This window comes from Salmo salar, chromosome ssa21 (genome assembly GCF_905237065.1).
Source record: "Salmo salar chromosome ssa21, Ssal_v3.1, whole genome shotgun sequence".
In the NCBI taxonomy this organism is placed as follows: Eukaryota; Metazoa; Chordata; class Actinopteri; order Salmoniformes; family Salmonidae; genus Salmo; species Salmo salar.
In genome coordinates, this window is record NC_059462.1 from 22,511,896 (window position 1) to 22,526,845 (window position 14,950).

At 46.2% G+C, this 14,950-nt stretch overlaps 1 protein-coding gene across 1 annotated transcript; it reads left to right on the forward strand.

Annotated features, from left to right (window-relative positions):
• The first annotated feature begins 12,976 nt into the window (after positions 1-12,976).
• LOC106581891 (gamma-crystallin M2-like) lies at positions 12,977-14,257 on the forward strand. The gene is made up of 3 exons (XM_014164328.1): positions 12,977-13,039; positions 13,369-13,614; positions 13,928-14,257. The coding sequence occupies exons 1-3, from the start codon at positions 13,028-13,030 to the stop codon at positions 14,207-14,209; spliced, it is 540 nt and encodes a 179-aa protein (XP_014019803.1). The 5' UTR covers positions 12,977-13,027; the 3' UTR covers positions 14,210-14,257.
• Positions 14,258-14,950: the final 693 nt, after the last annotated feature.

The window sequence follows — 14,950 nt, forward strand, 5'->3', positions numbered from 1 at the left end:
TATTAACCAAGTAATGAGGATAACAAGTCAATTTGAAATTGTGTGTGTGAGAGAGAGTGTGTGCATGTTAGAGTGCGCACATGATTTGGTGTGTATGTGTAGTGTGTGTTTGGGTAACTTCGGTATTAATGCTAGCATTCCTCTTTTCTGTCTCTTCCACCTCGCAGTGCAGTGCCCAGTGCAGCCAACGCCCAATGAGCAGTTTAGGGGGTTAAAGGGAAACTTTGGGATTTTGGCAAATCTACTTCCCCAGAGTAAGATGAACTCATGGATGAAATTTGTATGTTTTTGTGTACACTATGAAGGAAGTTAGAGGTAGTTTCATGCGCTAATGTAGTATCTTCCAGCATGCTAGCAGATACCATAGACTTACAATATTCGTGCTACACTAGTTAGCAATTACGCTAGCACTAGTTAGCAACTTCCTTCAAACTAGAAGCAGAGACATAAAAGTTGTATCCACGAGTTCATCTGACTCTTGCTCAAGGGAACATCGGCGTTAGGTGGCACCTGAGATATTGATGCCAGCAACCCTCCAAGGGGTCCAGGAGCCCCTTGGAGCCAATGGGGGTCCAGGAGCCCCTTATGGAAAAGTAATTTATGGCAATATATGTACATTACTTATATGTTTTATATGGGCATACAGTATATGGTGGAAAAATCTATGCTTATATATTGTTGTGGAAATTACCACCAGGGACACCTGAAGTCAATATTAAGTTAATCATTCTTTATTATCATCAAGGTGGAGAGGTTCCAACAAACTTAATATACCATAGTACACGTCGGTCGGGAGCTCTGCCGGGGCAGTCCTGTTAGTTCACATTTATACATTTGGTGAAATATCTGTCTCGTTGTTTTATCTGCGGTAGAGTTGTCACTGGCGACTTCTTCAAGTTTTGTTGAGGGGAGGGGAAGCTCAAACCACTGTGCTCCCTCGCCCCCTGCAGGTGGCAACAGGCATAAACAATTCTCAATTGAAATTCTTTGAGGACTCAGCCCAAAATAATAGTGGATTACAACCATTTAAAGTCATTGATTACAACAATATCTAAACCATGTTTTCTAAATTTATTGTGATTCCACAAACGTTATGGGCAGCCACAACTACAGTGTACGAAAATAAACATTCATACTTCACCAATTATAAACCTACAATAGTCTACACCACCTCAATCTAATCTCAAAATGAGATGGCAAGCATCATCTACAGTAGATACAAGATACAACAAATTAGTCATAAGTTTGGTAACACTAAATGCAATTAGAAATAATTAATCCCTGTGTGAGATTTATGTATTGTTTTTAAATATATACCATGTACAATTTCTGGAATACATTTATTTTTTCTCTCCAATTGGTAGTAGTTACAGTCTTGTCTCATCGCTGCAACTCCCGTACAGACTCAGGAGAGGCGAAGATCGAGAACCATGCATCCTCCGAAACACAACCCAACCCAATGAAAGACAGGTAGAAGAGACCGAAAAGAGGAATGCTAGCATTAACACCGCAGTCACCCAAACACGCTACACATACACACCAAACATACGTACGCACACTCGTGCACAGACAGACACATACACACAAAAACCTCCAGAGTTTGCCTCATCTTCAAAAGGTTATGTTCTCACCAAAACTCAACCGGAGTAGGAGATTGCGTTTAAGTGAAATGAAAGTAGAATAGACCTGTTTATCTACCTAAAGCAGGGATGGGCAACTTTGATGGGGGTGGGGGCCACAAAAAATCTGAACTCACGAGGGGCCGCAGTTCCTCGTGAATCTGCATACCCAGATCCGTACCCACACAGGCCTAAGCAAAATTTTGTTCCTGTTCTCAAGTTTTGGTTTTGTTTTTTTTATTTTCGGTTTCATCAAACAGTTGAAAATTATTGAAAAGGTATTTCACATAGCTTGTTTTGTCACATAAACTGAAATTACAGTAGGTGAACTATTAGAAATGTAGCAATCAGGAAATGGTGGAAAGATTTCTGCATATTGCACTGTTAAAGCAAGTTTGAGATTTAGAAGATTTAGAAATGTTATAACAAATTGTATGCAATTCTACTCATTTTGCCATGAGGCGGAGAGAATAATTCGACCATGATTACTACAAGTTTAGATAGCCGAACAGTAGACGAACTTATCAATCTAAAACATTTTAGCTGACATGGGCTAAATGAGTTACATAACAAGATAAAAACTGCTGCTGCTGCACAACCATTTGTAAAAATTGTGTTCTACTATTCTAACTCTCAACAGTAAGGGGGATGCTAAATGGTGTTTGTTTTCATAGTAACGAAGTATGCCTCCATAAATTTTCCTTTTCTTCCAAGAGCGTCTGAATAAGAAATAGATGGCAATTACAGATTTTGACAGATAACATTTTTCTTCAGGTATGTAGGCCGACAGAATCACTGAGACTCCAGAGAGAGAGAATGCAGGGGTGCAGAAAAAATGAGAGATACTAGGGATATAAGGTCATAACTTTCTTTCCCCCCTCTCCCCCCCTCCCCCCTTTCTCTCTCAGGGTTTAAGACTAGACAGAGAGAGCTTCAGTAGACATATATCCCTCAGTGAGAAGCCAATCTCTTTGACTTTACCGCAGTAATTTCCCCACCCAGGGGATTAAACTCTGGGACTCACGCACTTCACTCTCCATCCAGCATCAGATTTACTCCCTCCATCTATTTATTTACTGCTCTGTCTCCGACAAAAGGATGGAGGGATGGAGAGAGTGACAAAGTGCCAGGCTGAAATTAAAACTCAGAGCCTGGTGTAATTCACTCTAATTACTTTTCTCATTCTGCCAGGAAGGGAGGAAACCATTCTCTTCTTCTCTCCGAGTGCTTTGCTGACTGACTCCCTGATCTTTTAGACGAGAAGAGACACAGCTGCTTGTCTTCCAAGAGCATACTGTCTGTCTGCTTGTGTTTCAGTTGGTCCTCTCCAGTCCCCATTTCACTAACTACTACATAGTTACTGTTCAGCTGATGTTTACCCATCTTGCTGTCTCGCAATTTAATGTTGATTGCCACATACAGCACATTCATTCTGACATGACATAGCCTCAGCTCCTTCAAACAGCTGCATGTCCTCTGGGGTCTCCAAAGGTGAAACAAAGGGGCCATGGCCGTAAGAGAAGCCTATCTCTGTCTGTCTCTGACACATCCCTCAGTATAATTCAAATAATCTCTCTCTTTGCTTTTCTCCTTCTTTCGTTTATTCTCCCTCGTATCTTTCCTCTCAGCATAATGCACTTCTCTCTCCTAGTCTCCTTGACCTTCCTTCTTTTCTCTCCCTCTCTCTTTCTTATTCTCCCCCTCTCTTACACTCTCTTTTATCTGTCTGGAGCATGTGTCAGTGTGAGTAATGTGGATCGTTAAGCAGCTGTGATCAGAATAGATCCTCTCTATGCTTTATCAGTGACACCACACAGCCCCCTATAGCTAATGAACCAGACACACTACCCATCTCACTGGTAAAACCGGCTAGCACATATAGTAGGGGGTGACAGGTAGCCTCGAGGTTAGAGCATTGGCCCAGTAACCAAAAGGCACTGTGCCCTTGAGCAAGGCACTTAACCCCAATTGCGCTGGACAATGGTGGCCGTGACCCCACTCCCTACGGTTGTCTTAGGGGGAGTACAAGTGTATAACAGTATAAGTATAAGCACCCCCAAAATTATTAATTACATACTGTATTTTCATACTTTATTTCTAGATATGGTATGACAGTCCTGTATGGACTCACACAAATAGATATATTTTCACACCTCGAAAATGGTCTTAGGTCAAGCTGGATATAGACTGTATCATTACAAGTTCAGTCCTAAGCAGGTTCTAAGTAAGCGTTTCACTGTTAGTCTACACCTTTATGAAGCATGTGACAAATAAAATGTGATTTGATTTGAGTCTCATCCCGCCTACCCCTCTGATTTACTACATTACTATATTCCCTTGGTTGGCACAGGGAGGAAGTCATTCTTAATTAAAAGAATACAGTTGAGCTGAGATTATGGATGGATTACTCTGAGAAGGCATCTAACGAATCTAGACATTCTAATTAATTTGAACGCTAACGGGAAATCCTTTGCAGATCCCAGCAGTGCTGTGCAATAAGGCAGCAACCTGACTTTCTGAGCACCTTTCTGGGCACAGTTGACTCTCGGTAGCCTCCTGCCACTCGTGTGTGTGTGTGTGTATGTGTGTTTGTGTGTGTTTTGACAGGGGCAGAAGATCAGACAGTGAATAGTCATGCCCAGGAGAAATAATGGTCCCTATTAATAATGATATGTGTATGTGTTGCCATAGTAATGTTTGACATGACAACTAAGAGATGCTGCGGTAATTATCACCTCCTGCGTAACTCACATTGTAAATCTGTCTATTGAACTAGGGAACTAAAAATTGCAAGGATCATTCCTCTATATAAAAAAGGGAATAAAATGTATTAAGTATCGGCCTGTCTCAATCCTGTGCGTTTTATCGAAGGTCATGGTAAAAGATTATGTTCGAAACCCCATTCCACCTACATTTGCATACTAACTGACGACATCAGGAATCAAGCAGATGGAGAGAAATTTTGTAGTATGGTTATGTTAGATTTCCAAAAGACGTTTGATACAGTGGATCATGAGATTCTGTTAATCAAACTAAGAACAATGAGTTTTAACTTCTTCGGCATATAATGTTCGGAATTTCGGATGACTGATGTGCCCAAAGTAAACTACCTGTTACTCAGACCCAGAGGCTAGGATAGGCATATAATAGGTAGTATTGGATAGAAAACACTCTGACGTTTCTAAAACTGTTAAAATAATGTCTGTGAGTATAACAGAACTGATATGGCAGGCAAAAACCCGAGGCAAACCCATCCGGAATGTTTTTGTTTTGAGGTCACAGGCCATTTCAATGCTAGCCTATGGGATATACAAATAGATAGGACCCAGATAGCAGTTCCTATGGCTTACACTAGATGTCAACAGTCTTTAGACAGGGTTTCAGGCTTGTTTCTTGAAAAATGAACAAGTAGTTGTAGTTTTTCCAAGGTGTCTCTCATTAGAAAAGTAGTCTTGTTGGCGCGTGAATGAGGTGCGCACTCTTCGCTACTTATCTTCCCTATTGAACATACTATTCTCCATCTTAAATATTATTATTTATTTAGATATTAGAGTACCTGAGGAATAATTAGAAACATCGTTTGACTTGTTTGGACAAACTTTACTGGTAACGTTTTGGATTCGTTTATATGCATGTTGAACGAGTGGATTACTGAGATCATTGGCGCCAACTAAACAGACTTTTTTGGATATAAAGAAGGACTTTATCGAACAAAACAACCATTCATTGTGTAACTGGGACCCTTGGGATTGCAAACAGAGGAAGATCTTCAAAGGTAAGTGTTTTATTTAATCGCTATTTGTGATTTTGTGACGCCTGTGCTGGTTGAAAAAGTATTTTGATGTGGGGCGCTGTCCTCAGATAATAGCATGGTATGCTTTCGCCATAAAGCCTTTTTGAAATCTGACAACGCGGTTGGATTAACAAGAAGTTAAACTTTCAAATAATGTAAGACACTTGTATTTTCATGAATGTTTAATTTTACAATTTTTGTATTTTGAATTTCGCGCTCTGCAATTTCACTGGATGTTGTCGTAGGTGTCCCGCTAGCGGTTCATGCGCCCTATTAATAACTTAGCCATAAAATGGGTTAGCTCTTATCTGCAAGGAAGAAAATGGTGGATGATGGATAGGACCCTGTCTAAAACCAAAACCTTGAACTGTGGGGTACCCCAAGGGTGTTTGCTGGGCCCACTTTTCTTTCTGTTGTATATAAATCATCTGAAATCTGTCTGTACATGTGACCTTTTCCTCAATGCAGATGATTCTGCACTGTTGATTTCCCACAAAGACAAAAATGTGGTTAAGAAAGCCCTCAGTGCTGAACTTCTGAATGTCAGTATATGGCTGTATGTGTAATGTCTTGTCTGTGGTGTGGCGGAAAGAAGCGCAGGAAGCAGCGAACACTGTGTGGTAATTTTAATCAAGAACCACCCGTACAAAATAAGAGGTCTCCCAACAACAGGGAAAAATACAATGGACAAGCACAGTCAACAAACGCAGTTGACATACAGAAAAACAATCCCGCACAATAGGGTGCGGGCCAGCTGAACTAAATAGCCCTCTTAATTACCTAACTCAGGGCAGGTGAGAAAACATAAAAAAAAGGGAAAAACAAAAAGGGAATCGGTGGTAGCTAATAGGCCGGTGACGACGACCGCCGAGCGCCACCCGAGCAGGAGGGGGCGCCACCGTCGGTAGGATCGTGACAGTACCCCTTCCTGACGCGCAGCCCCTGTACCCCCCTCCGACGCGCGGCCCCTCGAGGCCGACCCGGAGGACGAGGCGCAGGGCGATCCGGACGGGGGCGGTGGAACTCCTTCAACATGGATGGGTCCAAGACGTCCTCCGCCGGCACCCAGCACCTCTCCTCCGGACCGTACCCCTCCCAGTCCACAAGGTACTGCAGGCCCCCCCGCCCGGCGTCTCGAGTCCAGAATGGCTCGCCGGGGACCCCCCGATGTCCAGGGGGGTGGAGGGACCTCCGGCACCTCATCTTCTTGTAGGGGACCAGCCACCACCGGCCTGAGGAGAGACACATGAAACGAGGGGTTAATACGGTGATAGGAAGGGAGTTGCAACCGATAACACACCTCGTTTATCCTCCTCAGGACTTTGAAGGGCCCCACACACTGCGGCCCCAGCTTCCGGCAGGGCACGCGGAGAGACAGGTTCCGGGTCGAGAGCCAGACCCTGTCACCCGGTGCGAACACCGGCGCCTCACTGCGGTGGCGGTCAGCACTCCTTTTCTGCCTAGCACTGGCCTCCTTCAGTGAGTCCTGTACTGCTTTCCAGGTCTCCTTGGAGTGCTGAACCCAGTCCTCCACCGCAGGAGCCTCGGTCTGGCTCTGGTGCCATGGGGCCAGGACCGGCTGGTACCCTAGCACACACTGGAAGGGTGACATGTTAGTAGAGGAGTGGCGAAGTGAGTTCTGGGCTAACTCTGCCCAAGGAATATACCTCGCCCACTCCCCTGGCCGGTCCCGGCAATACGACCTCAGGAACCTGCCCACCTCCTGGTTCACCCTCTCCGCCTGCCCATTGCTCCCGGGGTGATAACCGGAGGTTAAACTGACCGAGACCCCCAGCCGCTCCATAAACGCCTTCCAGACCCTGGATGTGAACTGGGAACCCCGATCAGAGACAATATCCTCCGGCACCCCGTAGTGCCGGAAGACGTGGGTAAATAGGGCCTCCGCAGTCTGCAGGGCCGTAGGGAGACCGGGCAAGGGGAGGAGACGGCAGGACTTAGAAAACCGATCCACAACCACCAGAATCGCAGTGTTCCCCTGAGAGGGGGGAAGATCTGTCAGGAAGTCGATAGACAGGTGCGACCATGGCCGTTGCGGAACGGGGAGGGGCTGTAACTTCCCTCTCGGTAAATGCCTAGGAGCCTTACTCTGGGCACAGACCGAACAGGAAGAGACATATGACCTCACGTCCTTAGCCAAGGTGGGCCACCAATACTTCCCCCTTAGACTCCGCCCTGTCCTCTCTACACCAGGATGACCCGCCGCAGGTAGCGTGTGCGCCCACCGAATCAACCGATCGCGAACATCGAGCGGCACATACATGCGCCCCACGGGCACCTGCGCAGGCGCAGGATCCAACACCAGTGCCCGCTCGATGTCCGCGTCCACCTCCCACACCACTGGTGCCACCAGCCTAGACGCTGGAATGATGGGAGTTGGATCGATGGGGCGGTCATCCGTGTCATACAGACGGGACAGCGCGTCGGCTTTAGTATTAAGGGAACCCGGTCTATATGAGATGGTAAACCTAAACCGGGCGAAGAACATGGCCCACCTTGCCTGACGTGGATTCAGTCTCCTCGCTGCCCGGATGTACTCCAGGTTTCGGTGGTCGGTCCAGATGAGAAAGGGGTGCTTAGCCCCCTCAAGCCAGTGTCGCCACACCCTCAAGGCTTTGACTACCGCTAGCAACTCCCTGTCCCCCACATCGTAGTTACGCTCCGCCGAACTGAGCTTCCCTGAGAAGAAAGCGCAGGGGCGGAGTTTCGGTGGCGCACCCGAGCGCTGTGATAGCACGGCACCCACCCCAGCCTCGGATGCATCCACCTCTACTACGAACGCTAAAGATGGGTCCGGGTGCGCCAACACGGGCGCGTCGGTGAACAGGGTCTTCAACTTCTTGAAGGCTCCGTCCGCCTCCGTCGACCATCTCAAACGCGCCGGCCCCCCTTCAGCAGTGAGGTAATGGGAGCCGCTACCTGGCCAAACCCCCGGATAAACCTCCGGTAGTAGTTGGCAAAGCCCAAGAACCGCTGCACCTCCTTCACCGTGGTTGGAGTCGGCCAATTACGCACGGCCTTAACGCGGTCACACTCCATCACCACCCCCGTGGTGGAAATGCGATAACCCAGAAAGGAGACGGCTCGTTTGAAAAACTCACACTTCTCAGCCTTAACGTATAGGTCATGCTCCAGCAGTCTACCAAGCACCCTGCGCACCAGGGACACATGCGCGGGAGCGGGTGGCGGAATATATCAGAATGTCATCGATATAGACAATCACGCCCTGCCCGTGCAGGTCCCTGAGAATCTCGTCAACAAAGGATTGAAAGACGGCTGGAGCATTTTTCAACCCATACGGCATGACGAGGTACTCATAATGGCCTGATGTGGTACTAAAGGCGGTTTTCCACTCGTCTCCCTTCTTGATACGCACCAGGTTATACGCGCTCCTGAGATCCAATTTTGTGAAGAACTGTGCTCCGTGAAATGATTCCACCGCCGTAGCGATAAGAGGTAGTGGGTAACTAAACCCCACCGTGATCGCGTTTAGACCTCTATAATCAATGCACGGACGCAGACCTCCCTCCTTTTTCTTCACAAAAAGAAACTCGAGGAAGCGGGTGAGATGGAGGGCCGAATGTACCCCTGTCCCAAGGATTCCGTGACGTATGTCTCCATAGCCGCCGTCTCCTCTTGTGACAAGGGGTACACGTGACTCCTGGGAAGCGCAGCGTTAACCTGGAGATCTATCGCACAATCCCCTTGTCGATGAGGTGGTAATTTAGTCGCTCTCTTTTTACAAAAAGCGATCGCCAAATCGGCGTATTCAGGGGAATGCGCACGGTGGACACCTGGTCTGGACTCTCCACCGACGTGGCACCTATGGAAACTCCTAGACATTTCCCTGAACACTCCTCCGACCACCCCTGGAGAACCCCCTGTTTCCATGAAATGAGGGGATTGTGACCAGCCAGCCAGGGGACCCCCAGCACCACTGGAAACGCAGGTGAATCAATAAGGAAAAAGTTAATGCTTTCCCTATGATTCCCCAGCGTTACCATGTCCAGCGGCACCGTAGACTCCCTGACTAGCCCTGACCCTAATGGTCGGCTATCTAAGGAGTGCACGGGGAAGGGGGAATCTATCGGCACCCGTGGAATGCCCAGCTTAATGGCAAGTCCACGGTCCATAAAGTTCCCAGCTGCGCCTGAATCGACTAGCGCCCTATGCTGGGAAGAGGGAAAAATTTTGAAAATGAAACAGGCAAAAACACATGACCAACAGGGGGTTCTGGGCGAATCTGGTGCTGACTCACCTGAGGTGACCGAGAAGTGTTCTGCCTGCCTTCTCGACTCCCAGACTGGCTCCTCCAGCACCGGTCGGCCGTGTGTCCTCTCCGACCACAGCTGGTGCAGGAGGAGCCACCTCCTCCGGTGCCCCTTGGCACGGCCCCCCTACCTCCATAGGGGTAGGGGCGGGGTGCACGGGGTGGAACGGGCAGGACCCTCTCCGAACGCCCGCGGGCAGCCAGCAAATTGTCCAACCGTATGGACATGTCAATGAGTTCGTCCAGGGATAGATTGGTGTCCCTACAGGCCAGCTCCCTGCGGACGTCCGCCCGGAGACTACACCGGTAGTGGTCTATGAGGGCCCTGTCATTCCACCCCGCTCCAGCAGCCAAGGTCCTAAACTCCAGCGCGAAGTCTTGAGCGCTCCTCGTCTCCTGCCTGAGGTGGAACAGCCGTTCACCCGCCGCTTTACCTTCGGGGGTGGTCGAAAACAGCCCGAAAGCGGCGGGTGAACTCTGGGTAGTGGTCCCTCGCCGAGTCTGGAGCGTTCCAGACCGCATTAGCCCACTCCAGAGCTCGGCCCGTCAGGCAGGAAACGAGGGCACTTACGCTCTCCTCTCCTGTAGGAGCAGGTCTGACGGTGGCCAGGTACAACTCTAGCTGGAGAAGAAACCCCTTGCACCCAGCCGCCGTCCCATCGTACTCCCTCGGGAGTGCCAGGCGAAGCGCGCCAGAGCCAGACGTCGTAGGAGGAGGAGATGGTTGTATCGGGGGGTGTAGGTGGAGAGAGGATACCACTCCTCTCCCATCGTTCCATCCTCTCCATCATCTGGTCCATGGCGGATCCGATGCGATGCAGGACCGATGTATTGTGCTGGACACGTTCCTCCATTGAGGGTAGTGGAGTGCCCGCTGCTCCCGCTGATTCCATGCTCCTTCTGGTGGTGCGGGATTCTGTAATGTCTTGTCTGTGGTGTGGCGGAAAGAAGCGCAGGAAGCAGCGAACACTGTGTGGTAATTTTAATCAAGAACCACCCGTACAAAATAAGAGGTCTCCCAACAACAGGGAAAAATACAATGGACAAGCACAGTCAACAAACGCAGTTGACATACAGAAAAACAATCCCGCACAATAGGGTGCGGGCCAGCTGAACTAAATAGCCCTCTTAATTACCTAACTCAGGGCAGGTGAGAAAACATTAAAAAAAGGGAAAAACAAAAAGGGAATCGGTGGTAGCTAATAGGCCGGTGACGACGACCGCCGAGCGCCACCCGAGCAGGAGGGGGCGCCACCGTCGGTAGGAATCGTGACAGTATGACAATAAGCTGTCACTCCACCTTAGAAAAACAGAGTCCATCTTTTACAGGTCCAAAGTGAAACTGAGGAAATCCCCTGACTTTAAGGTGGTAGTAGGTGACATAGTAGTCACAGCAAAAGACTCAGTTAATTATCTTGTATGTGTGTTGATAAACATCTGACAGGGGAGAACATGGCACAAAAAGTTATCTCCAAAGTGAACCATAAAATTAGGTATCTGTGTCATAAGCTTCGTCTTCTGATGAGGAGAAATTATCAGACCAATACGCAGCGTGGTAAATGTCCATACTTATATTTTTTAAATCGTGAACACTAAACAAAACAAGAAAACTAACGACAGTCCTGTAAGGTGCTCACACTATACAAAGGAAACAACCACCCACAAGACAAAAACCCCTACTTTAATATGGCCTCTAATCAGAGACAACGAGATTCAGCTGCCTCCATTTAGAGACCAATCTCAAACAATACCACATAGAAATAGAATACTAGAATATCAAACATAGAAATACATAACATAGAACTAAACCAAAACCCCGAAACACACTAAACAAACACCCCCTGCCACGCCCTGACCACACTACAATAACAAACAACCCCTTTTACTGGTCAAGACGTGACAATCTGGCAAGAACCTCTACATTTCTGGATAAGAATGCAATGGTGACATTGGTAGGAGCTCTTATTCAGTGCCACTTTAACTATGCGTGCTCTTCCTGGTACAATAGTGCCTCCAAGATAATTAAAAACAAACTGCAGACATCTCAGAACAAATTAGTCAGGATTATTCTTAAACTTCTAGCACATACTCATCTTGACCATTCCCACTTTGAAAGCCTCAGATAGCTCAAAGTGGAGGAGAGAGTCTCTCAGATTAAATTGTGTCTTGTACATAAGATTGTCCACATTATGGTCCCCAGGTACCTATGTAACTACTTTAACTTTGTCCGGGATAACCATAACTAATCCACTGGAAGGAGTGAAACTGATGTCGATCCTTTTAGATTTAATAGTGGTATGGGGAAATAAACTTTTTTGTACTCAGCTGCCATTCTTTGGAATAGTCTTCCAAAAGAATTGAAAAGTATAACCTCCATAGCCAGTTTTAAGTTCCCAGTGAAAAAATGGCTAAATAGCAGCATGTCTCAAAAGTGAGTTGTAAGACTACAGTACGTGGGTAAGAAGGAAATGCCTGGGATAGCATATGGTCTGCCTTTTGGTGCCTATTGCGTATTATATTGTGATTTTCTTGTGTATTTATAAGACAATTAATGCTATATATATTAGGGGTATGTGAGACAAGGGAGATGTACCTGTCCAGAGTTGTTTATTAGGAAATGGAACTGTACTAGCTACAGTAGCTCATTATATGAAACAAACAACAATTTTGTCTGTTATTGTTTGTTGCTTCTACAATTGAAATAAGCGTTCAAGCTTTATTGTGTTACCCTTGATAATTTCCTTATATTCTATGTGGAGGCGTCACCGGCTGGAGCGCCCTTATGTATGTTTGTATTATATTTTTATTGTCTAATAAATTCAATCAATCAATCAGCTTACTATTTATTGCCTCTAATTGCTAAACTGGACTCACTGAACTCCCAAAAGAATATAACAATCTGGATAACACTTTACTTGGTACCTAACACATTATTAAACCTGAATACGTAGTCACCAAACATGAATTCAAAATAAAAGCTGTTTGTATAGACTTATGATGTGATCGTGGCTATCACATTCAAACAAACTAAAGCAATAGAGCACGTTTACTGTACACTGAACACTACCGAGTGTGATTTGAAACATGTCAAAGAGACCATTGTATACTAGTTCAAAAAGCTCAGTTGCATTGACTTCTCAATGGAAAAATCTATTCTAAAGTCTTCTAGCACTCTGCAGGCCTCTATACCATATGTTGCTGGGTCAGGGCTTTACACAATGGGAGGCCACAGGCTCTTTGGGTTTAGTCAGGTATAAAGCTAAGGGCTAAAACAAACAGGACATCAGTGTAGCAGCAGCAGCACAGCTCTCAGGAACAACTGCAATCATGATGGGCAAAGTAAGCTACTGTTTTATCCCACACTCTAAGTGTTTTAATTCACCAATGTCTGAATCATGGCTGGTTAAGTGAATCACCATTTTAAAGTGATAGTTACCTTTTTTCACGTGAGGCTTCTTTTCGACATCCATACAATGTTGTTGTTTCCTCCAAACAGTTTTTACATTTGTTCGCTGGTTATTTTGAAAAACCTATCATCATTTAACGTTTGGGAGCTGGCATTTGGGAGCATGTAGCAATGCTAGTTATAAAGCAGCTCGTATCTGTGGATTCATATATTTTTATTTCTGTTGCCATAATATATTGTAAATATTTTTTGGTGCTCCCAGATCACCTTCTACGAGGACAGGAACTTCCAGGGCCGTTCCTATGAGACCACCCAGGACTGCGCTGACATGTCCTCCTTCCTGAGCAGGTGTCACTCCTGCAGGGTTGACAGCGGTTGCTTCATGGTCTACGATCGTAACAACTACATGGGAAACCAGTACTTCATGAGGAGGGGCGAGTACCCGGACTACCAGCGCATGGGAATGGGAATGAACGACTGCATCCGGTCCTGCCGCATGATCCCCATGGTAGGTGGAAAGAAGAGTGGACGCTATTCCACAGTGGAAGCTAACAATGATGCTTTGTATAGAATTCACAAAGCATATATGAACAATGCAATATTTCCCCATTCCACAAGAGGCCCTGTTGCCCCCAAAGAGGCCCTATGGCCAGGGCCATGGATGGCGCTGCCTATCGCTATTGGTTTCCCGATGGCTGTTGTAATAGCCATTAAATTACAGCAGGATGAAGCAAAACACGTTTTAATGGTTGTACTCTCATATTATAGACATGTATATACCATTTCCCTGATCCATGAAACCTTTGCTTTCCTCCTAACAGCACATAGGAAACTTCAGGATGAAGATCTACGAGAGGGAGAACTTTGAAGGTCAGATGCACGAGATGATGGACGACTGTGACTCCATCCAGGAGCGTTACCGTATGTCTGACTGCCAGTCCTGCAACGTCATTGAGGGCCACTGGCTGATGTACGAGCAGCCCCACTACAGAGGCAGACAGATGTACATGAGGCCTGGAGAGTACAGGAGCTTCAGTCAGTTGGGCATGGGAGGCATGAGGTTCATGAGCATGAGGCGTATCATGGATAACATGTCTATGTAACATGCTCAGATGTATGAAAAAAATTGAATAAAATATGTTCTCAATTTACATTTCTTGCATAATTGTCTTGTTTTTGTGATGTGTTTACTCAGAACACTACTTGGTATAATATTTCACTATTTCAGCCTCACAACTTTAACATTTAAAAGTTTAGGATATTTGTTTTTAAATAGGTAGTTAAGTGTAGTAGGCCACAGCAAGACAGTACTTCCACTATACACATCCCAACCCTAGGGGGCAGCAGCAACCTGGCCAAATGCTGAGTGTGCTAGTAGGCTTGATAAGTGAATGATTGCTCACAGGTTTGGGGGATTGGTGAACGTAGACATTTTGGTAGTCTGGATAGTTGGCTTCATAACAATATGTATGTATGCTGGATATACAGTAATATCCACTGATATCTCAGTTCTTCAAGTTAGGAAAGAATACTTGACCTTGCCATGCGATTTTGCTGTGCTATTGGCACGATTTCAAAGATTAACAGTCATACAGGTAATACAGTTGTACTATGTAACAATAGCCTATGTACTTATGTTGCAAAATGACACTGTACGTCAAAGGAAGCTAGTGAGCGGAGAGTAGATCATGGTAATGGCTGGGATTGAGTGAATGGAATGGTATCAAACATATTCCGTTCCAGCCATTACAACGAGCCCTTCCTCCCATTTAAATTGACACCATTCAATACTGCTGTAAATGTCCATGTAACTACGTGTTAATACTGTAACACTAGATGGCTCT